The sequence below is a fragment of the Tiliqua scincoides genome, chromosome 4 (genome assembly GCF_035046505.1).
Source record: "Tiliqua scincoides isolate rTilSci1 chromosome 4, rTilSci1.hap2, whole genome shotgun sequence".
Classification (NCBI taxonomy): domain Eukaryota; kingdom Metazoa; phylum Chordata; class Lepidosauria; order Squamata; family Scincidae; genus Tiliqua; species Tiliqua scincoides.
In genome coordinates this window covers 112,401,578-112,428,220 of record NC_089824.1, presented here as the reverse complement: position 1 = coordinate 112,428,220, position 26,643 = coordinate 112,401,578, and the positions used below count along the sequence as shown (strand labels likewise).

General features: G+C 48.7%; 1 protein-coding gene across 1 annotated transcript in view; it reads right to left on the bottom strand.

Annotated features, from left to right (window-relative positions):
* Positions 1-26,643, bottom strand: part of PAPPA2 (pappalysin 2) — a 188,695-nt gene that overhangs the window by 54,623 nt on the left and 107,429 nt on the right. Inside the window, exons 14-15 of the mRNA XM_066624530.1 lie at positions 24,775-24,985; positions 13,076-13,247 (exon numbers count right to left, since the gene is read on the bottom strand). Coding sequence (XP_066480627.1) covers positions 13,076-13,247; positions 24,775-24,985 — 383 coding nt within the window. The remainder of the gene's footprint in view (positions 1-13,075; positions 13,248-24,774; positions 24,986-26,643) is intronic.

Sequence of the window (26,643 nt, the reverse complement as noted above, 5' to 3'; positions counted from 1 at the left end):
AATTTTTTTTCCCCAAAAACAACTATAAACAAACACACATAACACAAAAAACATAACACACTTCACTACACAAAAAAACAAAGGGTGCAGGAAATCATATATCATTAAAACTAATAAATCATAACATATCTTAATCAATTTCCTCTTCTAAATTTACCTCTTAATATCATTTTTCATTCATCATTCATGTATCATATCATATCAAATATAATATATATGTAATACAATGATCTAAATACCCTATCATATATTTCTAAAACTTCATTTTCAACCAAGTGTAAAAGGGTTTTTACTATTGCTCAATTTGTGTTGGTTTCCGTTGATGATCCAAAATTTCTGAAAGTCTGTCCATTTCCACAACATTCATTATTTTCTCTATTAATTCATTTTTCATTGGTATTTTAGAATCCTTCCAATATCTAGCATATAAGATCCTCGCTACAGTTAAAATTATAACTAGATACACATCATTTTCTTTATCTATAATATCTAAAATAATATAAAATTTGTTGCTCCAATAAGTTTTTTATTATGCTTCCAGATCTGTTCCCATTGATCTATTGTGATATTATGGCCTATATTTTGCTCCCATTTTATCATGCATTGTTTTACTGTTTCTTCTTCCATCTCAAAGTCCAATAATCTATCTTGTAATGCATATATTAATTTTGATCTCAATCTTTCTTTTACATAAATGGCAACACCTCTTTTTTTTATCTGAAGCCACAAAACTTCTCCTAATTTTTTATTAACCAACAATGCCCTATTCATTAGTCATCATGTTTCTTTTTACTAGTCTTCCTCTCTTTTTGTCTTTTCTTGTTGCTATTGGTGAGCGCCTCTTACTCGCTCCTCTAGGCTCTTCCCTCTCTGATTCATCTGTTGTTTCTAAGTCATCTGATTTCTTTTCATCTGACTCAATTTCTAGTCTATATTCTTCTAATTCTTTTCTTCTCGATTTCTCTTCCTCCTTTTCTTCCTTTCTTATCTTGTCTTTCATCACTGTACTCAAGAAGTTTTCTGCTTTCATTGTTGAATTTATCTCTGTATCTGATACTGAAAAAACTTACCTTCCGGAGACAGCCATCTGTACGTTATTTGCTTTTCTCTTAAAAATTTTGTCAGGTTTTCATATTCTTTTCTCTTCTTCCTCACTCTCCATGGAACATGCCTCAAAATGTTGACTTTGTTATCATCCACTGTCCATTCCTTTTCCTGTGAGGCCTTCAGTAATTTATCTCTGTAAAATGTTCTAATGGATTTCACATGGATTTCTCTTGGTAATTCGTGTTTTCTCAGATATAAAGTACTCACTCTTCTCACTGAATCCAATTCTTTAGATATCTTCTCCATCGGTGTATTCATTCTGATATTAAGCTAACAATCTGTTGCGATGTATCTTCTCCTTTCTCTTCTGGTATATTTTGTATCCTCACCACTCAAGCTGCACTATCCATCTGAATTTCCATTTACATTGTCTCTGCATCATGCTGATTTTCTTCTGTCTTGGATATTTTAACTTGATCTTTTCTTATCCTTTTTCCCAATCTCTCAAACTTTTGTTTATTTTCTTCTGATGTAATTTTCACCTCCATCAGTTGTTCACTAAGTTCATCTAATCGCTTAGTTAAAGCATCCACACTAGCTTCAGTTTGTACAGATTGGTTTGTTAGTTGCTGTACCATTGTCAACAGTTTTTCTATGTTGTCTTGCACAGTCTGTTTCCAGTCTTTCCCTTTCGGTTCCTCTTGTACTAATTTTCCAAGTCCTGTCTCCGACACTGGCGAGCCTCAGACTTTCACTGTTTTACCCGCCATTAGACTAGAGCAAATGTCATTGTCCAGTTCTTCCAGCCATTCAAGGACAGAGTTACCTTCTTTGAAAAAAAACAACATGGTGTGTGATGCTAGTTCGCCTTCTCGTGGTGCACCCTGGATAGCATGAAAGTGTGAGCTAAATGAACTAGCAATCAGCTGACAGCCAGACCAGCCAGATTCCTGGCTTTCTAAAACATGGCAATGGAAAAGCAAAATGGGCCTTTTCAGGCCCAAATGACGAGACAGATCAGGAGCATCATTAGAATCTTGAGAGTAGTCACAGGGATACTTCAGAGAATTCACTTTGCCTGAATGCAATACACCCACTCTCCTCTACACATCACTTTTCACATCAGATGATGTTATGTGATTCTTTTCCACTGTGGGGATGTGGGCTAAGGCATGGGATTAAGGGTGAAGTGAGGGCTGCAGGTTGAGAAGGTGACAAAAGGTCAGAATCCAATAAAACCAGGCAGGTTTACAATATGAATTTTAGGAGAAATCGGAAGCTGGATTTGTGAGACTTGGGAACCTGAGAAGAAATTTGACAAGTTGAGCAGGAATATGAAATATGAAAAAGAGGATGGCTGAGGAGGCATATCCACAAGTGGCTTTTGCACAGACAAAGAATTCAGAGGAAAGAGAAGTTTGATAGAAGAAGCTGCACTGATCCAATTATGAGATGGAGAGGGTGGAGTGAGATCAAGAGTTGATAAAACTACTTCAACCCAGCAGAGAATCAGTGGCTCCAAGAGGTACCTTTCAGGTCAGTTCCCATAAGGTCCAGAGTTTGAGTCCATTCTGCTGCATTTTGTAGTACCATGTAGTACCATGAGTGTAGTTACCTATGTTTTTCATGTTACGCCCTTTTGCTGCTGCTAGAAATGATTTTATAACCTGCAAATGTTGATGTTTTACTACCCACTTTCTTTTCTAGTAAACTGATGAAAGTATGTAAACACACAATTTCCTGTTGTGTTCCTTTGACACTGTTAAGTCTGCATTTCTGTCTTGATTTAAATGAAAACAAAGGCAAAAGTCACCTGGGAGACAGTCACCAGGGAGCACGTCCTCTTTGTCTATTTCAATAATAATACCATCTATATAGAATGTCTTGTACTTTAACTCTGTAATCTACACAACAACACTGTAAGCTATGAACCAGGAACTTCCTGGCTCACGGCTTAACATTAGCTGCTCCACTACACTAGACCAGTGATTTTCAACCTTTTTCATCTTACAGCATACTGACAAGATGCTAAAATTGTCAAGGCACACCATCCATTTTTTGACAAAAAACAAGGTATACTGCTGGTGGAGGGCTCATATCTCCCAATGACCCTCCCAATGAGGGTTAATATATGACCCTCCCCCACACTTCTGCAGCACACCTGGAGACCATTCATGGCACACCAATGTGCCATGGCACAGTGGTTGAACATCGCTGCACTAGACCTATGAAATCTTTCAGATGGTCCACTAGCCCAGCATTCACCAAACTACAGCCTGTGGGATGGATCCAGTGTGACACTGAATCCCTCCCCACTATGAGCAGCACTTATAGTTCCGCTGCCCTGTTCACAAGAAGCCCCTCCAATCTCCATAGCATGACCCTCTGTACAATCTTGTATTCCCAGGCAGCAGGCTATAGACACAAATGCCCAGAGCATCACACTATGGAGATTGGAGGGGCTTCTTGTGAGCCGTGTGTGGAATGGTAAGCACTGGTCCATATGGAGACAGCTTTTGTACTACACAGCAGGTGCAAATTTGGCGACCGCTACACAAGCCAACCAGTTACATCAGATATTAATGTGGTCTTATGAAAGCCTAAATACAAATGAAACCAAAATTTGGCAGAAAGAAAACTCAATTTTTAAAATAAATTCTGCAAATAGTTATTTTCAGAAAATTGTTCCATTTCCATCCCCAATATTTCAGGCCTTTTTTTGGGGGTGTGTGTGTCAAATGTTACACTCTTTTTGGTAAGAAAGAACACAGCACCTAGAAAAAAAAGTATGGAAACTGAGGGGGAATAAAGGTGACTTGAAAGCAGAGACTGCAATCGGAGGCTATCAGAAAATGACAAGACGTTGTACAGAGCACCAAAGATACACAAAGGAATACTGAAGCCCTTTGTAGAATCTTGATATTTTTTCAGACAAAGCCATTTTAAAAAACAGCAGATAGTGGTACTGTGTGTACTGCTTTGAGTACCATGATGAAAGTGAAGTGTCATCAAATCACAATACAGCTGCATAAATATCGAATGCTGCTATTACAGTCTATTTGTGGGCTAACATGCTGAAGGAAAGAGGATATCATTTCTCAGCCACCGCCACCCCTGCCTCAGGTTTCTGTTTCTTCTTTCAGCTCCACCACCTCTGGGCTTCCTTGTCTCCTTGGGGCCTCTTCCCACTGAGGTTTTCAGTACCTTACCCAAATAGTTGCTCCTGTTCCTAAGCCTTTGAGAAAGCGTTTTCATGCCTAATTGGCTGTTCACAAAACTGGGCGTTTGAGAAGCTGTGCCATTACAAGATGACACAAGAGGCAGAATTAGAATTAAGGATTCTAAATGCACTGAGCCAGTTCTGCCTGTGGCAGGGCAGTTAGAGCCACCACTGACATTAGAAAGAAAGAAGGGCAACTTCACCAAGCCCTCTCCTCTTCTTCCCCCGTTTGCCCATTTCCATTTTCCTTGCCTTCTTCTTTTCCCTTTGTGGCATTTTTATATGTAAAACCCACTAGGACAGGGATCTCTCCTGTCAATACTTGTACAAAGATGGTGTACATAGATGGTGCAACACAGTGCCTAGAAAAAAAAGTATGGAAACTAAGGGGGAATAAAGGTGAACTGAAAGCAGAGACTGCAATTGGAGGCTATCAGAAAATGACAAGAAGCCCCTCTGATGGTGCCGTGTACATAGATAGTGCAATAAATAAACCAACACATAAAATGTTTGTGACCATTCTAAATCATCACATCAGCTCAGACAACAAATCCCAGAGGCTCTGCCACTGCTACAATGTCCTTCAGCACTGTGAAACATAGACACATACAAAAGAGGATACATACAAAACATACAAAAAAAGACCTGGAGGGAATCAACTAGTTTGCACAAGCAAAACCTATTAGAAGTCATACCTGACATTACAGATTATTAAAACCCTTGCTTAGCAGAATCCCGATCGCCTAATTAAAAAGGTGATCGGAGTTTGTTTGGCCTGGCCGGGACACGAGAGTCCCTCCCCAAAGGGGAGGGGAAGGGGGCTGGGTCTAGCAGCTACGGCGGACCTTTTAAAAGGGCACGAGACCCAGCCCTCTTCCTCCTTTGCACGTGGGCACCGTGGGAATAACAAGTTGTGAGTTCCAGAACTCTGCTGGTTTTGCCATACTTGTGGTAAGGTGGGAACAGGGAGCATTTTTGGGGCTTTTCCCGCTCCTTAGGCGTCTTGCCCATTTTCACCCCACCACCACCATTTTTCCCATGGTGCCCGCAGACCCAGCCGGTCCTGGGGGTTTCGTCCTTCCTTTGATCACGCCCCCCGTTACCCTCAGGGCCCTCAGGTGTAGGGAGCATCCCGGGCCGCCTGACCTGGATTTTGCTGGGCCCCTTACCCAGTGTGCATGACTCACGGGTCCAAGTTGCCAGGTGCTGGCTAGACGTTCTGGTCAGCGGGTCAGGGTATGCTGCGGGGCCTGCTGCCCCGGTCGCTTGCTTCACGGGGCTGGTGGATGGTGGGGCCGGTCCTGGATGGCCTATGGCCGCTGTGGAGGTTGGCGCCTGCTGAGTCGCCTCTGGGCTCGGGCCTCTACGCCGCTCGATGCCGGCTAGATGCAGGGCCTAGCCACCGTGGCTGCCAGTTGGTCGGGGGGTCCCGTGGCGCCGGCGAGGGCGGCCACCCCCGAGGGCCGGGTAGTGGCCGCCATCTTGGGGAGGGCTTCTTGCTGCCTTTCCCTCAAGGCGCTCCTGCGCATGCGCGAGGTCGGCGCCATCTTGTGATGGTCTTGGCCTTCGTGCATGTGCACTTCGTGGCGCTGGCTTGCGCATGCGCGGCCGGCACCATGATGGGGAGGCCTTGTTTCCAGTCGGTCGCAGGCGCCATTTTAGGAGGGTCGCCCCACTTGCGCGCCTTCGCATCGGAGAGCATGTGCCGGCTTTACGCATGCGCAGCCGGCGCCATGTTGGGAGGGACCTCCCCCCGGCTACTGCGGGCGCCATTTTGGGAGGGTTCCCCCTCCTGCACATGCCGGTGGGGCGCAGCAGCGGCCTGGGACGGGCCCTGTGGGGAACTGGTAGCGGCGTGGTCGGCGCTGCCAGCGGCAGATGCAAGGCCTGCCGCAGGCACAGCTTTGACCCCGGCGAGGGAATCGCCAGAGGCCTCTTCAGACAACGATGCATCAGCGGTTCCATCTGCGTATGTTAAAGTTCCCAACCCCATCATGGGGGCCCGGGCCAATGCGGGTGAGTATGGAGGGAGAGGCTTGGCTGGAGTTGCGGACGTCTGGGGAGGTTGCGCTGTTCCGCACAATCAGCAAGGGTGCCCAGGGGCTGTAATGGATGGCCCAGAGGGGCAACCAGGATTGCGGCAGCCTTCACCCGTCCTGGCAGTGGGGGAGACTCCGCAGCCCCGCTGCCAGTCAGTTTCTACACAGCTGCAATAGGGCAGACAACCAACCTCCCTACAGGGATGGGCCGCCCAGCAGGCTGCATATCAGCAGGGTGGTATGGTAGAGCTTCATCCTTCACCCGTCTTGGCAGTGGGGGACATCCCGCAGCCCCGCTGCCAGTCAGTTTCTACACAGCTGCCGGAGGGCAGACAACCAGCCTCCCCACAGGGATGGGCCGCCCAGCAGGCATCATATCAGCAGGGTGGTATGGCACCGGTGGCTCTTCCCCAACAAGCGGTGGCAGTGTTACATTCGGGCCCCTCTCAGGTGCAGGATGGCGCCCAGGGGGCGAGCGTGCAGTTGGCTGCGGGTGTTACAGTGCCACGCGAGCTCCCGCCGGCGCAAGGGGAAGTTTACTCAGTGTCGCATGCTGACTGGCATGCTGGGCTGCCTGCACAGAGTGGGGCTGGGCCGGTGGCTGGCACATAGCCCCTATCGTCATCGGCTTCCGTGGTGGTGGTTCAAGGGGCTCCCCCCTTCCCCCCATGCCATACGGGGAAGAGGCTCTTCCACTTGGGGATCATCTGGCCCCTGCAGTTAAAGAAAAGATATGGAGGGGTGAGTATGTAGACCTCTTCAGCCTTCTCCACAGGGAGCCAGAGCCGGAGATCAGGCCAGGGGAGTGTAATCGGGAACATCAGACGTTGCGTAAGCCTAAAGATCGCAATTGGACTAATTGGTTAGCAGGGTTTACCATTTACATGGGGGTTGTACTGCAGAGAGATTTGTCTAAGGGCCCGGCCCTAGCAAAGTACCTGGACTTGATTCACAGGGCTTTTAGGGGATACTCAGGTTCAGGTTGGTTGGCCTATGACGAGCAGTTTCGCATGCGCATGGGAAATAACCCGCAGCTTTCCTGGGAAAGGAAAAACTCAGAGCTGTGGATTCAGCTCATGATGTCAGGTGGTGCAGCCGGGGGTGAGCGATCGGACAGCAGCCACCTGATTGCCAGGAGCAGTAGTTCACGCCCGGCGGGGCCGCCTCAGGCAGGAGCGCCGGGCCGACGGGTTCAATCCCCACGTGCCTGCTATGAGTATGCCTCCTCGGGGCACTGTTCTAGATCAAGTTGTACGTTCCTGCACAACTGTGGACTATGTGGGACTGACCACCCGCTCACCTCCTGCCCGAGGAGTTACCGGGACAGGAGATCTAGGCGCCGAGGCTCAGGTCAGGAGAAGGGAGGAGGTGCAGGTGACGCATCCAATTCCAAAGAGGCCAAGTCCGATTAGGCTGCCGATGATGGCTGAGCTGCTGCACGAGTGCCCTGATCGCGCTGCGGCTGTATTCCTGTGGGAGGGTTTCACTCGGGGTTTCCATATCCACTCACCACACCCCAAGGGCATGAGTTTAGCTCGCAACCTGAAGTCAGTCATGGGCATGGAGGACATAGTCCAGAGGATGATTGCCAAGGGGTGGGTTGGGGCGCGTTTGGGCCCCTTTTTCTTACTCCTCTCCTGCCTGACCTTAAGGCTCTCCGCTGGGGGTGGTGCCTGAGAAGGCCCCTGGGGAATACCGCCTCATTCACCAATTGTCCTACCCTACGGGGACATCGGTGAACAATGGCATCCCCGACCAGTATTGCACGGTCCACTACAGTGACTCTGGCATTCCGGGCATTCCCCAATCTGTGGGGGGAGAAGCGTTAGAGGGGATGCCTTGCTATAACCTCTCTGCTTTCATCTTGCAGGACGCTGTGGTGGCCCGGAGCGCATGTTAAGCTGTGGCAGCATCTGCAGGGATACCTTGCATTAACATCTCTGCTTTCATCTTGCAGGACACTGTGGTAGCCTGGTACGCATGTTAATCTGCGGCCACTCCATTGTCTTTTGGGCCCGCAAGAGGGCAGCTGCAACCCTCCTCGGATCGCACCTGGGCCTCAGCCCGGCAGTGCAGGTTGCTTGGTTAGCCAAGAGGGGCATGAGATGGGGCCAGCTGCTACCTGTGTTGATGGAGTTCCTGAATGTGAACCCCCCATCGAAAGTTTTGTGCTCCACCTGGGCCAGAATGACCTTTGCAGGATGTCCGGTCTGGCTCTGATGAACAGAGCTCGTGAGGACATCACCACCCTTATTTCCAGCTTGCTGGGCTTGCCAGAGGCTGCTCTCCAGAGGCAGTTTCTGGAAGGGACCATCAGGCCCAGCTGGGGAGACTGTTTGGCTGGGGGGGGTGGAGTCTGCAGGCCTGCCTGATTGCTCTCCTCCTCCTCTCTCCCCAGGTATTTCCAGCTTGCTGGGCTTGCCAGAGGCGCGAGCCTTTGGCGCGAGCCGAAGGGCAAGAGCCAAAGGGCTCTTGGCCCGTGGCTCTTAGCCTGGGGCTCGTGCCCAGAAGATCAGGTGCCCTCTCCATCAGCAGACCAACTAGCAGTAGTCGGATACCCTCCCCATCGGTGGAGGCAGGGGAGAGAGGAGCAGCAATTGTTTTTACAGCAGAGGATCCGCCTGCAGGCCAGTTTCGGAAGGCGGGCCTCGCCACATGTGTGTGCTCTTAGGAGGGAGCTCAGGGGAAGGGAAGGGTGCCACTATCAAGAGAGTGACGGGCCAGGGGAGATATGGCGGTGGGGGTCGGACTGGCCGTTACAGGAGAAGGAGAGTTAATCACAGGCAGATCATCTCCCCTTCTGGTCCCTCCCCCAATTCTCGGATGCCTTGGCGGTGAGTCCCTGGATCTGAAGCTGCTACTTTTGAATGCCAGGTCGGTGAATAATAAGACCTGTATCATCCAGGATTTGATTCTGGATGAGAAAGCCGACCTGGTATGCATTACGGAGACCTGGCTGGACGTGGAGGGAGGCGTTAGTCTCTCTGAACTTTGTCCGCCAGGCTTCCAGGTGTTGCAGCAGCCAAGATTACAGGGACGGGGAGGGGGAGTTGCAATGGTCTATCGTGAGTCCATCTCCCTCACCAGGTGCCCTGTCCAGCAGTCTGCTGGGTTCGAGTGCCTGCATGTTGTGTTGGGATTGGACAGGACAGGATTGGGATTCTGTTGGTGTACCGCCCGCCCTGCTGCCCAACAGTCTCCCTGCCTGAGCTGACTGGAATGATCTCGGGGGTGGCATTGAAGGCCCCCCGCCTGTTAGTGCTGGGGGACTTCAATGTTCATGCCGAGGCCCCTGCGGTAGGTGCAGCTCAGGATTTCATGGCTGCCATGACAACCATGGGCCTGTCCCAGAAGATCTTGGCCCCGACACATACTGCAGGACACGTGCTGGACCTGGTGTTTACAGCTGGGCACGGGGGCAGTGATCTGGATGTAGAGGAGATCAAGATCACTCCGTTGTCATGGACAGATCACTTCCTGGTAAGGTTTAGACTGGTTGCGACTTCCTACCTCTGCAGAGGCGGGGGACCATTTTCTATGGTCCGCCCCCGGAGGCTAATGGATCCTAAAGGTTTCCTGAGGGCTCTGGGGGATTTCCCCACTGCCAAGACTGGCATCTCATCTGAGGCCCTGGTTGACCTCTGGAACGGGGAAATGTCCAGGGCAGTGGATGAGATTGCTCCGGAGCGACCTCTGCCACGTCACAGACTCGGAGCGGCTCCTTGGTTCGCTGAGGAGCTGCGACTGATGAAGCGGCAGGGCAGGCGTCTAGAGCGACGGTGGCAGAAAACTCGTGATGAATCCGATCGGACACGGAGTAGAGCACATTACAGAGCCTACTCCGTGGCGGTGGTAGCAGCGAAGAAATCATTCTTCTCTGCTACCATTGCGTCTGCTGATAGCCGTCCGGCAGAGCTGTTCCGTGTGGTGCGGGGCCTCCTCCATCAGGCCCCGCCAGTGGACCAGGAGGAATACACGGTCAGCCGCTGTGACGTGTTTGCGCAACATTTTGCAGATAAAATCGATCGCATTCGTTACGACTTGGATGCCACATTGACAATGTCTGATGATGTCCCCCTGGCAACTGCTTGTCCAGTGTTGTGGGATTCTTTTCAGCATGTGCAGCCTGAGGATGTGGACAGACTCCTTTGGAGTGTGAGGCCGTCTGCCTGCCTGTTTGACTCTTGCCCAGCTTAGCTGATAAGAGCTGCCCGGGGGGGACTGGCTGAGTGGACAGGGAGGGTGGTCAACTCTTCTTTGGGGGAGGGGACACTGCCGCTTGCTTTGAAGCGGGCGGTGGTTCGCCCCCTCCTGAAGAAGCCCTCCCTGGATTCCAATGTGTTGAACAACTATCGGCCAGTCTCCAACATCCCGTTTCTGGGCAAGGTAATTGAGCGGGTGGTGGCGGCCCAACTCCAGAGGGTCTTGGATGAAGCGGATTATCTGGATCCTTTTCAATCTGGTTTCAGGCCAGGCTTTGAGACGGAAACTGCCTTGGTCGCCTTGGTGGATGACCTACGCCGGGGACTGGACAGGGGGAGTGCGTCCCTGTTGGTCCTGCTGGACCTCTCGGCGGCTTTCGATACCATCGACCATGGTATCCTTCTGGGCCGATTGGCCGAGTTGGGAGTTGGAGGCACTGTTTTGCGGTGGTTCCGCTCCTACTTGGAAGGTCAGTCCCAGATGGTGGTGCTGGGGGATGCCTGTTCGACACCCTGGCCATTGAGGTGCGGGGTGCCGCAGGGCTCAATTCTGTCCCCCATGCTATTTAATATCTACATGAAACCGCTGGGAGAGGTCATCCGGGGGTTTGGAGTGGGGTGTCATCAATATGCTGATGACACCCAGCTTTATCTCTCCTTTCCTCCAGACTCCAGGGTGGCGGTTGAGGGCCTGGAGCGCTGTCTGGAAGCAGTGAGGATCTGGATGGGGGCTAACAAGCTGAAATTAAATCCGGATAAGACAGAGGCTCTCCTGGTTCGGAAATCCTCGATGCAGGTGCTGGATTATCAGCTTGCTCTGAATGGGGTTGCACTCCCTCTGAAGGAGCAGGTCCACAGCTTGGGGGTCCACCTGGACTCGCAGCTGCTCCTGGATTCCCAGGTGGCGGCTGTGGCTAGGGGGGCCTTTGCTCAGCTTCGGCTGGTGTGCCAGCTGCGTCCATACTTGGATCGTGCGGACCTGGCCACGGTGATCCATGCTACGGTGACATCGAGGTTAGATTATTGTAACGCGCTTTATGTGGGGCTGCCCCTGAAGACGGTTCGGAAACTGCAATTAGTGCAGAATGCGGCGGCCCGTGTGGTCACTGGAGCTAGGCGGTTTGACTCTGTCAGCCCGCTTCTCCGGGGGCTACATTGGCTGCCCATTCGTTTCCGGGCCCAATTCAAGGTGCTGGTTTTGACCTTTAAAGCCCTATACTGCTCTGGGCCAGGTTATCTTAGAGATCGCCTACTCCCATACAATCCGGCTCGTCCTCTCAGGTCATCAGAGAAGGCCTTTTTACAAGTGCCGCCGCCTAAGGAGGTACGTGGGGCGGCGGCAAGAAATAGGGCCTTCTCAGTAGTGGCACCAACGTTGTGGAACTCCCTTCCCCTTGACTTGAGAATGGCTCCCTCTCTTGAGTCCTTTTGGCGAGGCCTGAAGACCTTGTTGTTTAACCAAGCCTTCTGACGTTCTGGCCTTTTTAACATCTTTTATATCTCTTATAGTTGCTTTTTTACAGGCCCAATTCCTCTAAGAACTGCTGTTTTATGCTCTTTTATTCTGACTCTTCTGACTACTGTTTTTATGGGTTCTGCTAATGTGTTTTTTAATATGTTTTTATCTGTGAAATTATGTTTTAATTTGTTTTATATGTTGTTAGCCGCCCTGGGTCCCTTTTTGGGAGAAGGGCGGGATAAAAATAAAGTTTTATTATTATTATTATTATTATTATTATGGGTTGGCTGCCTGATACCACCTTGGTCTGGTCGGATTTCTTGCAGCGTTGTGTATGGCGTGTATGGCGTGGTGTATGGGGGCCTTCCGCTGCGCTAAGGTTGAGAGGATGCGCAGGAAAATTACCAGGAGCATTGGCAACTTTGTGTCTTGCGCTGGTGGCAGGGTGGTAATGCATCCTGCAATTGTGTTCTCGCTTCTCTTGCTAATGTACAGGGGCGACGGTGTTCATTTGTCGGAGGAAGGCGCAGACATCTTTCTTAAGGACCTGCAGGACGGCCTTAAGGCGCTTCTCCCCCTGTTTGGGAGCGGGGGGTAAAGCGCTAGGCTGACCCCTCCTTGTGGCAGGTGGTGCGGGTTAGGAGGCGTGAATGGGACTTTGGCATGCACCTTCAGGCGGCATAGGCAGGGCAGAACCCTATTTCAGTCCTCAGGGGCTCGGCGGCACGAGGACGTAGACGGGGCCCTGGCCGGGACAGCGGGGCACACCTCAGAGGCTCAGCGGCTCGAGGTGGCGCAGTCCGCGGTCCGGCTGCCTTCCCCTTAAGGGACAGACATGGATGAGACGCGCCGCCCAGCAGTGGGGCGCGACTTGGAGTCGGGTGCAAACCTCTGGGGGCAGAGGTTTCTGGTACCGCCCAGAGGTCCCTCCCTGTACTATAGGGGCTTTCGCTGCCTCGGATGCTGCAGGTCTCAGCCTCTGCTTCTCTTGCTAATGTGGAATAAAGTGGCCCTTTCTCCCATATCTGTTGTCTCGAGTGTTCATTGGACAGTGCGGAAACAAAACAAACACATCCAGAATGACATCAGCAGATCTTCACCCACTCACCTGAAGCGGGTACAGTGGCTGCCCGTAGCTGGAATGGAGGACAGACCCCTTCTCACAGGTAATGGTGCACTGCATATGCCTCCGGCTGCTGGGAGTGCAGTTGACAAAATCCGTATGATGGATAAGTGGCAGCATGCAGCTGCCTTGCTCTCCGCAGGTACGTTGGGTGCAACTGTGAGACAGAGCAAGAGAGAGAAAGAAGGAAACCAAAATGCAGCTTTCTGTGTTGTAGAATCAGCACTCTCTTCTCACAATATGACAAAATGAGCTTGGTATTGAGGCAACACAGAGAAATGGGTCTGTCCTGACAAGCCAGAGCCCAAGTGGCAGCTTCTCCTATGGCTACTTTGTACAGTAGCACTGAACAGGAAGTGAGGAGAGTAGAGAGACAATCTTGAAAACAAGGAAACAACAACTGTAACAGCTGGACTGAGCACCTGGCATTGATATTGCTAATCTGCCATCTCAATTGACAGGGACAATTATAAGAAACTGTACAGTCTCCACGGGCCACTTCTGCACGTTCTGTAGACAGGACAGTAGAAGAAGCATGACTGACCCATGTTTCTGTGTTTTATGAAAGTGAGGAGATGCATTTTCTTCCAACATGGAGATAGAAGCCTAAGAAAAAAGATGCACCTGCCACTCTTTGCCTGGTACATATCTTCAGGCAAAGCCTAGGTCAGGCCTGTTCAACCTGCAACCCCATGAAGCTGAACACAGTTAATAGCCACGTTTATTATTTTATTTATTTACTAAATTTCTACCCCGCTTTATCTTCCCAAAGGGCATTATGGCACCAAGTGCTTGGAAATACCATTATTGCAGTTCTAGAAAGCAGCAAAAAACCACGATATTTATCAAATCCTCAGAGTGTCTCCAAACATGGCTAATAAATGGTTGGCAACCTTCAGTCTCGAAAGACTATGGTATAAGCCTACAGTACCCAGTATTCCCAGGCGGTCTCCCATCCAAGTACTAACCAGGCCTGACCCTGCTTAGCTTCCGAGATCAGACGAGACAGGGTAACAGTTGCTGCTAAACATGGCTAATAGGTGGTGTTCAATTTGGCAGGCCACAAGTCTTGCATGCCTGAGTTGGTAAAAATAATGAGATATTCAGGACAATGAAGCCAGCTTGAACAACCTGCAACCCAACAAGTGAACACAGTTTGACAGCCAGATATGATTCACTAAGCATCTTGTTTTTTGCTGCCTCTTTCAACCTTGCAAAACAGCAAAGTGGTTAAACACATGGTAGGCCACAATACAAGGCTGATGACCTGAATTCTGCTTGGTGGATCCCATGTTGTATAGACCTAGAAGAATTCCATGCTAGAAAATTTTTAACAAATTCAATCATCATTTCCACAATAATAAGGACTACAGAAGGGACATCACATATAACAAAAAGGATCATGCAGCAGAAAAGGGTGGAATATATCTATGGCTCAAAGCAGATGTCACACTGAGCCATAGTTAGAGAAGTATGGTTTGGTAAAATCTCTGAATTGATAAAGAGAGAGGTGTCTGCAATTGGTCAGCCATCTAGAATCAGAAACCCTGGTTTGAAGTGCATTTGCAAGCTATGCTTTGTGCTTAGTGATTGGGCAGGAGTGCCCAAACCCCAGCCCGGGGGCCACTTGCGGCCCTCAAGGACTCTCAATCCGGCCCGCAGAGAGACCCCAGTCTCCAATGAGCCTCTGCCTCTCTAGAGACTTGCTGGAGCCTGTGGTGGCCCAATGCAACTGCTCTCAGCATGAAGGCAATTATTTGACCTCTTGCATGACCTGTGGGACGTGGGCTCCCTTCACTGCTTGCTGTTTCACGGCTGTGATGCGACAGTGAAGGAAAGGCTATAGTTATTGCAAGACCTTCATTCATGCATACAAATTCCATCTCTAATATATTCATTTATGTAAATTTATTCAAATTTGAAATGTGAATTAATTCTTTGTTCCCAGCCCCTGACACAGTGTCAGAGAGATGATGTGGACCTCCTGCCAAAAAGCTTGGACACCCCTGGTTTAGTATGATGACTTAACGGATAAACCATGACAACAGCCATCACTCCACATTCAGAGGCTGCTAGATCATAGACATGAGAGTAAGCATCTCTAAAAAATGGTTTGCCTAGTGTACATTTGGAAGCCCTAACTATGACAAACACAAATCACCGTTTGGGGATGATGAATCAATGGAACCTCTTTCTGACAACCAGACCTGTATTATCAGACACTCAGATTAATTAAACCCCATTTGATCATCAAAAACCCCTTGATTAATCAGGCAACAAATCTTTTAAATGTTATTTTTATTATAGGTTCTAACAAAAGCACAGACCTGCACCATCTTGGAAGAGGCATCCTTCTTTCTCTGACTGGCAAGAAGAAGGACTCTCTAAGTTGGTGCTTACTGTGAGGTGTGCATAATCGAAAAATAATTGATCTTAACTTGTCAATATGGAGGATAATAGAGAGTCCTAACCACCAGGAAGGACAAGGAGGAGGTTCTGAAGGGGAACTGCCCAGCAACAGCCCAGCAACAGCTTCTCTATGGACAAGGTTCTGCCCAGCAACAGCTTCTCTATGGACAGCCCCAAAGGGAACCCTCATGGATCCAAACCATATGTGCAGGAAAATCCCTGCCAAACCCTGTTGCCCAACATTGCAATTGAACTGAGTATTTTTTAAAGTTTGTTTGGGGAAGCGGGAGGGGAGGACAAGTAGAAATGGCAAGAAAAAAGGCCACAAGAAAAATTATTTCTTTTCTCCCTGCATGCAGACATGTTTATGAAGTGAGAAATGGTTTTAGGGCAGCTGCTGAAAATTCTTTCACTAGCTTATATTTCCATTTGCTTCCTTTTAATATGTTATATATTTTACAAGCACGTGTTTGTTGAATCATTTAGGTTCTGGGAGCTTCAACAAGTAACAAACTGAAACAAAGATCTCCCCTTCACATACCACACACATACATATCACACACCCAGTATCAAAAATGTGGAAAATCCAGAAACTGCCTAACCTTGACCTTCTCTGGGAGGATTCCCTTCTGGGAGCACCAGTCCGCGAATACCCTCCAGGTGCAGCTGTAGACACAGTTGGTGGAAGCTCTTCTGCTGGCCAAAAGAGTATTGAGCACCAGCTCAGAATAACCTAAGGTGGCAAGTCTGTTGCGCTCAATCTCCAGGCAGCTAAATGAAGCACCTGTAGTTGTGGTTGCAAGATTGGACCCCAGAGTAGCAGATCTGGTCTCAGGAGTAAGCAAAGAGGTGAAGAGATGGACAGGTCCAGAAGATCTGTGAACCAGGGGCACTGAGGCCAGAGAGGTGCAATCAGAAGAACCTCCACCCTCTCAGCCTTGATCTTGTTGACCACTCTGGGAAGAAGATTCACAGGGGAAAGGTGAGGGTGCCCCGAGGCCACCCTTGATGCAAAGCATCCACTCCCTCTGAGTTCGGGTAGTGTCCCCTTGAGAAGAATTGGGGTAATTGGTTGTTCCGATGGCAGATGAAGAGGTTCAGTATCAGGGGACTGTATTGATTGGCGAGCCACTGGAGCTGCAGGTTGGTCAAGGTCTGATTGGTCAAGGTCCTTTCAACTCAGCCAGTCCGCCATGGTGTTGTCAAGGCCTGGGATGTGCTCTGCTCTGAGGGAGCTGAGATTTCGTTCTGCCCACAAAAACACTTGAGAGGACCTGGGACTGAAGAGAGACAGACTTGGTCCCTCCCTGGCGATTGACGTACACCTTGGCTGAGATGTTGTCAGTGTACACCAGGACGTTTCTTGACCTGAGGAGGGGAGCAAAGATCTTCAGAGCCAGGTAGATGGTCTAAAGCTCTCGGAAGTTGATATTCCTTTTTGCTTTGCTTGGTGTCCACCTTCCCTGAGTCACTCAGCCATCTGGGTGGGCCCCCAATTCCAGCAGGCTTGCATTGGTGTGCAGAACTGTCCTATTCACTACCAGGATGGAAGACCTCTGGTCCAGTCTGTGTGGTTGCAGTTACCATTGAAGGTCCGTCTTGGTGAGTGAGTCCAGGCAAATCCTCTTGCTCCTCTGGAGGGCTAAAAGTTCTGATGGGGGAGCAGTGGGAGCTGGAGGGTCCTGGTCCGGAATCTGGCCCAAGGGATGATGCCCTAACACGAGGTCAGCATGCCTAGGAGGTGAGCCAGGACGACGATGTCTGGTTTGAGAATCTGCAGAACCTCCGTGGCCAGCTGCTTGATTTTGTCGTGATGCTTTGGAGAGAGGAACCTTGTAGTGCAGAGTGCCTATGATGGCTCCCTGGGTGAAGAATGGATTGTGTCAAGTCAGATGGCTCTTGTCCATATTGACCACGAAGCCATGATGTCTGAGGCACTGAAGGGTCCATTCCATGTGCTGTTGCCCCCTCACCTGGAAGCGTGCTCTCACAAGGATGTTGTCAAGATAGGGAAGGCTGCAACTCCCTGGGTCCATAGGTGGGCTATGAGGGTGATCAGAACTTTGGAGAACACTCTTGGTTATGAAGACAACCCGAATGCAACAGTTCTGTACTGGTAATGAATTCCATCATAGCAGAAGTTAAGGAACTTTCTGTAGGTAGGGAGAACTGGCAAATGAAGAAAAGCCTCCTGTAAATCCACGGAAGAAAGGAAATCGCACTTTCAAATGGCCTGAAGGGTGGACAATTTTGAACTTCTGCTGCCATATTCATTGGTTGAACCACTTGAGGTTGTGGATGGCTCTGGTGTCTCCTGATTTCTTGGGAACCATGAAGGGGCGGGAATATACCCCCTAGACCTGCTATGAAGCCGGGACTGGCTCTATAGTGTATATCAGAAGCAGGTGGAGGATAGCCTGGAGAGTATTGACATGCTTCAGATGGCATGTGGGTCTGCAAGCCTGGAGAAACTGGTCCCAAGGAATGATGCGAGACTGGAGGGCATATCCTCTCCTCATGATATCCGTGACCCATTGGTTGGATGTTATGGAGTCCCACCTGTGTGTGAAAAACTGCAGCCTTGAAGATTGGAAGGTCAGAGAATGTCAGGTAGTCATTGCTGCCTGGTGGTCTTGGAAGGGAAGCGGTGGGACTGCTGAGAACGTGGCTTGAAGGAGGACCTTCCGGGTTGCCAGATGGATCTCTGACTCTTGTAGAAGCTGCCTGAAAGGAGTACTGTTGCTAGTGAGGCTGTCTGTAGGGAGGCCTCAACAACCTGGGCTTGGTTGGGAATATCTTCCGCTTGCCCCGGTCTCCACCAGGAGGGGCTCTAAGTCCTCCCTGAACAACCTGGAGCCATGGAAGGACACAGCCACCACCTTGGCATGAGATGCTGAATCAATGTCCCCGTTACAGAGCCAGGTGCTTCTGTGAACAGCCACCTCTGCTGCCATGGCTCTGGCCGAAAACTGAACAGAATCTGCTGTGGTGTCTGCAGTGAAGGCAGTAACCAATGCCAGCCTTCTCAGGTCAGATTGCACCTTAGTGGAGAGCTGGTGGTGGTCAACGAAATGCTGCATCAAGAGCATGAGGGCCCTTTCACACAGTGAAGAGGCCACATAGGCCTTAAGGGAGTTGGCTGAAGCCTCAAAGGCCCACCGGGCTGCCACTTCAATCCTCTTGTTCACTGGGTCCTTAGGGAGGCTCTTGGGATCGGAAGGGAGAACCAAAGAAGAACCCGGGGCTGCTACAAGGGCATCGACTAATGGGAGCTTAAATCTGAGGAGATCATCCATATCCACTTTGTAGAATTCACTGGCAGGGTAACTGGAGTTCCTGGATCTGGAGGGGGTAGCCCACTACTTGTCAATTATCTGTTTGAAAAAGTCTGGCAAGGGAAACCACTGAAGGGCCTCCTGCTGGCTGGGGAAGACTGAGGTGACCCCCCCCCCCACTGAGATGTGGAGGGCTGCAGCTCTGTAGCGGGAGTAGGAGGTGGCTGGAGCTCCAGGATACTAGAGATCCACTGGAAAAACTTTGAGTCAGGGAAAAAGAGGTGGGAGCCGTGTTCCAGATGGGTATCATCTTCCTCAGAAACCTTCCTGTCCTCAGATGAAGAGACTGGAAGGGCCCCCTCCTCTTTCCAGCTGCAGCTCTGGATAGCAAGAAGGGGGGGGCAATACTGGCCACTGCTGTCCCCCAATTTTCTCTGTTTCTTGGCTGGGGAAGGAGAAATCACCACCTAAATCTCAGCAGGTTCAGACTGGGAACCTGGGAGGAGAACCTCTGAGGGGGCTAAAGGCACCTGCTGTTGACCAGTGGCAATGGGAGCCCCAGAGGAGGCAAGTGAGCCCTGAATGGTGACAATGGCTGAGGCCATGCTTGCAGATACTGACCATGCTCTGGATAGTGGCCATGAGTTTGTCCCAATTGATGTGATGGCCCCAAAGGCCAGAGTGGTCCCAGGGGCCATGGCAGGAGCAGCGGAGCCCTCTTTGGATGGGTTGGCCATTATCCTTCCTTCTTCCCCCACCTTTTACCTGTAGGTGATCTTGGGGGGGGGCGGGAAGGCTGCTGGTCAGGCTGACCCACCCAAGGAGATCCGGAGGAAGAATGCTGGACCCCTTCAGATGCTGCTCCTGGTGGCACGTGCAACTGGGCTGCTGCAGCCAAATGGTGCGCTGCTGCTGCTGCTGCTGCATCTGGTGCTCACTCGCTCACATAGGAGGAGCATGGCCCCCACACCTCTACATCTGGCTGCTGCGAGGGGAAGGAAGTGCGCCAATTGAGGCTTCCCTGCGCTCCTCTGCTACTGCTGCGGAGGATGCTCGCTTGCACAGGAGGGTGCAGAGGCATGCGCCAGGTGTTGCGCACAGAGAGCACTCCACTGTGGTTCCTGTGGGAGGGCTGATGTAGCCACTCCAACTGGGGGGAGGTAAAGGCACTACAGTCCCCAGTCACAAAAGTCAGGGCATGTGCCATGTGGGCCCCTCAGCCCCCAAAGGCAATGGCGCAAGCCTGGAGGAGCTCTGCGACTAGCACAGCGGGTCACTAGGGCTCTGCCCTGGCCAAGCACCCTCTTGGGGCTCAATCCTGATGGGGAGAGCAGGGGCCCTAAAGCTGTCCAGCCGGCTAGCCCCTCATCCTCTGTCCCCACCGCAGGCAACAGTCAGAAGGGCTAGGGCACACATAAACTCCTCAGGAAGCCAAGATGGCCGCAGCGACTGCCTCTGCAGGAACAGAGCCCCAGAGCGTGGGAAGTCACAGGAGGCACCGCACGAAAATGGAGGGTGCCCTCCTGTGCTGGCTGTAGAGGGTTCCTGCAGCAATGAGGGCAAGCAGCCCCAGGTAAAAAAAGAGAAAGGATGCTGGTCAGTCTAGCTGGCCAGCGGAGCTACGAGACCCCAGCCTGCTCGTCCGAAGGTGAGGTCGGTCTGGGGGAAGGAAGAAGTTTGCCTGACCTGCCTTCCTATGAGGGAGGCATTTATGGACATTTATGGACGACTTTTATTTTATGGACGAGGCATTTATTACCCATTTATGGACGACTGACCTCACCATGGAAAGCCCACCGGAGAACAGTGGTTCAAGTGTCTTAATCACCCTCCAGGAACAGTGAGACAAAGCTAGATGTTATCAGCATAGTGACGACAACGCAGTTCAAAACTCTGACAACTTAACTGAGTAGTTTCATGCAGATGATGAATAGCATAGGAGACATGATGGAATCTTGAGAACCCCCCCCCCCTTTCTGGTCCAAGGCAGCAGAAGGACAGCAGAATACCTAAGCACTACCTGTCCTGAACCCTGTCCTCAAGGAACCAATAAGGATACAGCAGTTAAAATCACAGGGATCCAAAAAAGGTTTCTTCAGACAAGGAGCAGATCTCCTGCCTCCTTCAAACCAGATGGAACACAACCTTCCTTCAGGGAGGCATCAATCACCTCTGCTGACCTTGCCAATCTGATCATCCAAGATGGGCAGAAGTCAAAGGTTGGTCATGAAATTTCAAATACTCTGTCTACATCTTCTGGTTGAATAAGCATTATCTTAAACATAAAATAATTCAGAGGTCACTCTGAAGGGCAACCCCCCCTCCACGCCCATGCAGCAAACTGCTTTAGAAGCTGAGGAGACTTTCAAAACCAGTTTGTAATAGTTCAAGGGTCTGGCTATATGCCTGCTGTTGAAGGAAAAATTATGTTAGGAAATTCATTGGGCAGAACCAAACCTTTGGGCAAACCCTTTGAGAATAAGGAGCCATTTATTTACTATGTAACTGCTTTCCAAACTACTTTTCCTTGAAAAGTATTTCAATATTAACACAGTATTCCCCTGGATTTACATATTTTACATACGTAAAATTTGCATTCACATATTTAGGTGTACTTAAAACCCCTTCATTGTTTGCCTAAAGTACATATTATACGAAAAGCGTTCACATATTGTAAGCAGTGCATGTAGTTTATAAAATAAAGTAGGGCACTCATATCTGCTGGGGTTCTGTTCCACTGCCCCCCCCCCAAGGATACAACACTGTGGATACGAGGGACACAATTCCAGTGGCAGCCCCTGAGCCCATTCCATTACCTCAGCTTTTGTGTACTAGCACTGGAAGTGCTGCTGTTTCTTTCTTCAAACAAGCAAAATTCTTGCTGAACTGGAGAACAGCATGCAGCATTATAGGCAGGAGACTAACTGAACGGCAACAGGAAGCACTTCCTGTTAATATCCAGCTTGGCTTCTTTCAGCGTGCAGACCAGTTGCCTGCACGTTGCTCTTCAGTTTAGCAAGAATTTTGCTTGTTTGAAGGAAGAAACAGCAGCACTTCCAGCGTCAGTAAACAAAAGCTGAGGCAATGGAATGGGTGTCCAGGCGTCATGAGAGGTGGATCTGCAGACAACTGAATCCGCAGATACTGGATCTGTGGATACACGGGCCTGTTTCGTATCGGAAAGAAGTTTCAATCAAGGATCTCCAAGAATCTCCACAGTTCTCTGAGCATAAGGAAATCTAATCAGGATTCCTTTAATTTCTTAAGTTAACTTCTTGTTATCTGGTGTGCTCCCTGGGGCATTTGGTGGGCCAGTGTGAGACACAGGAAGCTGCACTAGATGGGCCTATGGCCTGATCCAGTGGGGCTGTTCTTATGTTCTTATGTTCTAAGTTTCTGGACAGAAAGGATCAGAGATAGTTGTAACCAAGTTGTAACTTTCTAAGTTTTCTATGAACTCTTGATGCCCTCTCTTCTAGACAGAAGTGCTTCCATTTTCCCTTACTTGCTTCACTTCATACTTTCTTGTTCAGTAAACAACTTATTGTTGCTAGCCTGATCTCCATGGTGGAAAAGGCTTAATGGGCCAAGGAAATTAAAGACAGGCTGGAATCAGAACTCACTTGGGAAGCATTTGTGAATAGTAAGAGGAAATTTCTTTATCCCAAAGCTGCCAAGAACTGACCCAGGATATCCAGTGGTAACATGGAAGAAAACCAGAGCACAAGTGGAAAGGCAGGCATCTGACAAGCTTCTGCCAAGACAGCTGTTTCACAGAGTCCCTCTCCTCATGTTTCTTCCCTTTTTTGTTTAATGAGAACACAGGGTATGCCAAAACCAACTTTGGGAATTCCAACCCAGTAGTCCAGGGCTTCTCAAACCAGGGCATCGCAATGCCCCAGCCTGACAGCCCTGGCCTCAGGGATTGGCATGTACTTACCAGCCCCTGCTGCAGTCTCCCAGCAGTGCAGGGAGCCCTGAACGACCCTCTGCAGGGCTCCCCGAAGCTTAAAAAGTGAAAGCGGAGCAATTGCACTCTACTTTCAATTTTGCAGAGGTGGAGCACAATTGCTCCGCTTTCACTTTTTAAGCTTCAGGGAACCCTGCGGATGGTCATGCAGGGCTCCCTGCACCCCCGGGAGGCTACAGGAGGCTCTGGTAAGTCCAGCCAAGCCCTTGCGCCCCTCCAAAGTAACGCAATCCTAGTGATCGCATCACTGCCTCTCCCCGCCTCTGCAAGAACTTACTGCAGGGCTCAAACAACCTTGGAGTTTGAGAACTGCTGCAGTAGTCCAAAAGGGATCACAAAGCAGCATACTATTTAATGCTAGCATGTCTGGGACTTAATCTTTAGGCAGAGCTCAGCCCCAGAACCCATTTTCAAATCCAGGGCTATGATCTGGAAATAGCGACATGGGATTTTGAATTCAGTGACACTGGTAATTCCAGCAAAATGACAGCAATTTAGCCAAAGTTAGCCCTTCTTCCAATGCTACTGGTCCAAAGGGATGAAATGAAGAATCCACCTCTCCTAGAAGGTGTTCCTTATCTGGAGATCGGCTCTCTTCATGCTGATCAAATCACTTGCACAGGTCAATCTAGAACTCTGCTGTCAAATCATTCACCTCACTGTACAGACTTCGCTCACTGTGAAACTACATAGTCTTTCCACTGCTTCCCACACCCAACACAATCTTCACATCTTTCATCATCCTTTAAAGCTCTTTACAGCCTCATTCCATCTTAACTTTCTATTCTCATACTTCAGTCTACCCAACAATGACCTTTGCTCCTCAAACTGTATTATCTTCAGCTACCCCAAAATTTCCTGCTCTCTAAAAACAACTGAGTCCATACTTCCTAGCTATCTCTGAAGGCTGGAATTCCTTCTCAGAACTTCATATAGTATCATCACCGATTTTGTCAAGATTCGTCTCAATACCCATGTGTTTTGTGAAGTCTTAGGCTTTAACCATTTATGGCCCAATTCTCTCCTCCCCTTGCTAGTGCAGCTGTATCTAGCAGCGAGGGGGGATGAAGCAGGAGGCTTTGTAAGGGAAGGGGGATTTAAATAAGTAATTTAATTTAAGCAAGCCTCCCACCCCGCAATGGGTTTCCTTGGACCTGTGCCAGTGATTTTGCTGGCGCAAGTCTGAAGATGGAGAGGAGGTAGGGAGGCTGCTGCCAGAGGAGATAGGATCCGGTGCACACCATCTTAGAAGCCAAACTAAGTGCACCTACATTTGTGTGCATGCATCCCTTATGATCTTGCCTTCCCTCCCTTTTATCTAAATTTAGAATATAAATTTAGGGCGGGGATTTTTTTTTCTTTTTTTGCTTTCGTTACTCTGTAAAATGCCATGTCTGCCTTTTGGTGAACAATAACAACAACATTATCAATAACGTAACCAACTTCCACTCTCAGTTTTTACCAGTGGGTTTCCCACAAGTTTCACTCATGCACAAGCAGCAATTTTTCAACTTCATTTTAATTACTTTATTTAAAGTATTGATGTACAGTTTTTATATTAAATATCCCAAACAGTTGTCTGGAGTAGAGGGTGCCTGTGAGCACATACAAAGTACCCTTCTCTCAGCACTGAAATACACAGCCAGAAAAGGTTCCACTTCCAGAGCAGGCATGTGGTTACTAGGCAAGCCTAATCCTCTGCATCTTCATTTATAAATCAAATGTACCTCAGACCATACTAAACCTTAAGTATTAGTACATATTGTACACAGTGTGGAATACCAGTTCATATTCTCACTTGTTCATAAACTCTACTTAGAACAAATTGGGATACAGAGTTTAGTATCATGCCAAATCTCAAGTCTACAGTGTCCTTCCCTCATGACAGAAGGGGAGGAAGTCCTTGCACTTTGTGTGATATTTGAACTGGGACATTGTTTTTAGATTCTTCAAAAATGAATTCTGCTAATTTCTACTGTAGCTGTATCAGCAACTAGAACTCATTGTGTTCATTCAAAACATTCCATTACCTGTGCCACTGGAAGCTGTGTCCCTCATGCTCCAGGAGGCAGTTGCTTGGGCTGGAAGGGTCTGATGTTGAAAGAGCCCGCAAGGCCACTGCAGAAATACCCACAAACCGGGATGAGAAACTGAATGAGGCTGAGGTGATTTTGTGGGCAGCAATGCTATCAGTTACGTCGAAGATCAGTGGGTTCTGTTCACAAGACAGCTCGTATGTTGCTGAGGATAATAAAGGACAAAATAATAAATGAAACTATAGTCCATGCTGAACTCCCTCAAAATTCATACCGAGAAGTGGTTCTTCAGAAGCATTAGTTTTCAAACTGTCTTCACAGGAAGCAATTTTTCAATGGGAAGATCAGCAACAGAACACAAGCTATCCTGAAAAACAGTATACCCATAACGAACCATCTTCTTTAGCAACACGGATTCGTAGGAGAGTGTTCAGTGTCTCCTAGGTCATACATGAGCAATGATAAGATCTAAAAAGAAAAGGTTAGCCAGTGCTAGAAGAGAGTGGGTGCTGTTACAAGAGCATCCCTGTAATGCAGATGGAATTGTCTTAGAAGACAATTAATGAAGAAGTTCTGCAAACGTGGAAAGTTTGAAAACCACTGCTCTGAAAGCTATCACAGTACCACTAATGTAATATGTTCTTTGGAAAATCCTTCTGCTCTCAGCTTCAGAACAATTTAGACCTAAAATAAGCAAGAACAAGATCCATACATTGCTAGGCTACATCATTCCAGACTGCAGGGGAGGGGATCAAACACTTAAATGCTCCTCCATATAAAATACTCCCCACACACAAGTAAGTAGATTGTCAAGGAGAAAGTTTTAAGCTAGCCTTTTCCTTGGCATGTTTGTTTTGCATGTCCAAGGAGTTTGTGTGGGGAGCATGTAAACATTTGAAATCTCATATGCAATCTGAAATGGTACAGTCTAGCAAAACACAAACTATATAGGGCCTCTGCTTTATACAGCCTTTAGCACTGGAATAGCACCAATGGCTTTGTTTGCCATGCTGTACATACATACTTCGTGGGTCTCAAAGTAGTTTCTAGTCAAATAGGTTTTCCAGATTTACAAAACAGTAAAATAAAAACCCTGCAAAACCAGTTTAACCAGAGACAAAAGTAGAATTCATGTGTATACATATCACAAAAGCAATCCCTGTTTCAAGTTGCCTTCACCTCTCTGAATATGTAGCTGCTTCATAGTGAGGGAGATTACTGATTTGTTTGGACCATGTGGCCTTCTAGGCATTAAGTGAATCCGAATTTTGAGTAACACATCCTTTTATTTCTATTAATATGATTTAATTTGTCATTATTTTTATTTTAATCTTAAAATGACCATATTTAAAATACCAAAGAGTAAAAGAAGCCATGACTGACGGCCACAATTAAAACACTAGTAAGGCATAAGGGCTATTTGGACAGCTATTACACTCATGATTTTGTTCTGATGTGATTTTAGAATATATGATAGATACCTGTCTATAAGGAAATCTCACAGATAGGATGAGGGCAGGTTTTCAATCAAAAATCATGGAATGTTCTATGACCCTCAGATAAGGGGTGTGTGTGTGTGTGTGTGTGTGTGTGTAAAAACTTAGGGAATGGTGCTTGTGAGGAAGAGCTGCAGATTGCCCTGGAACCTGATTGCCCTGGTGCCTGACTGAAAGGGGGAAAGAATCTGAACCATGCTACCATTTTTGAAGATATTAGCAAAGTGCTTATGCAATACTGTGTGACATTCCCACCTTCTGGGTACTGGAAAAGCCCAGAGGGAGGAAGGGAGGGAGGGCGGGAGAGAGGAAGCAAGGGAATTTTTTCGATCTGCAGTTTTATTGCGTTTCTAGATGGCAAGCTTTA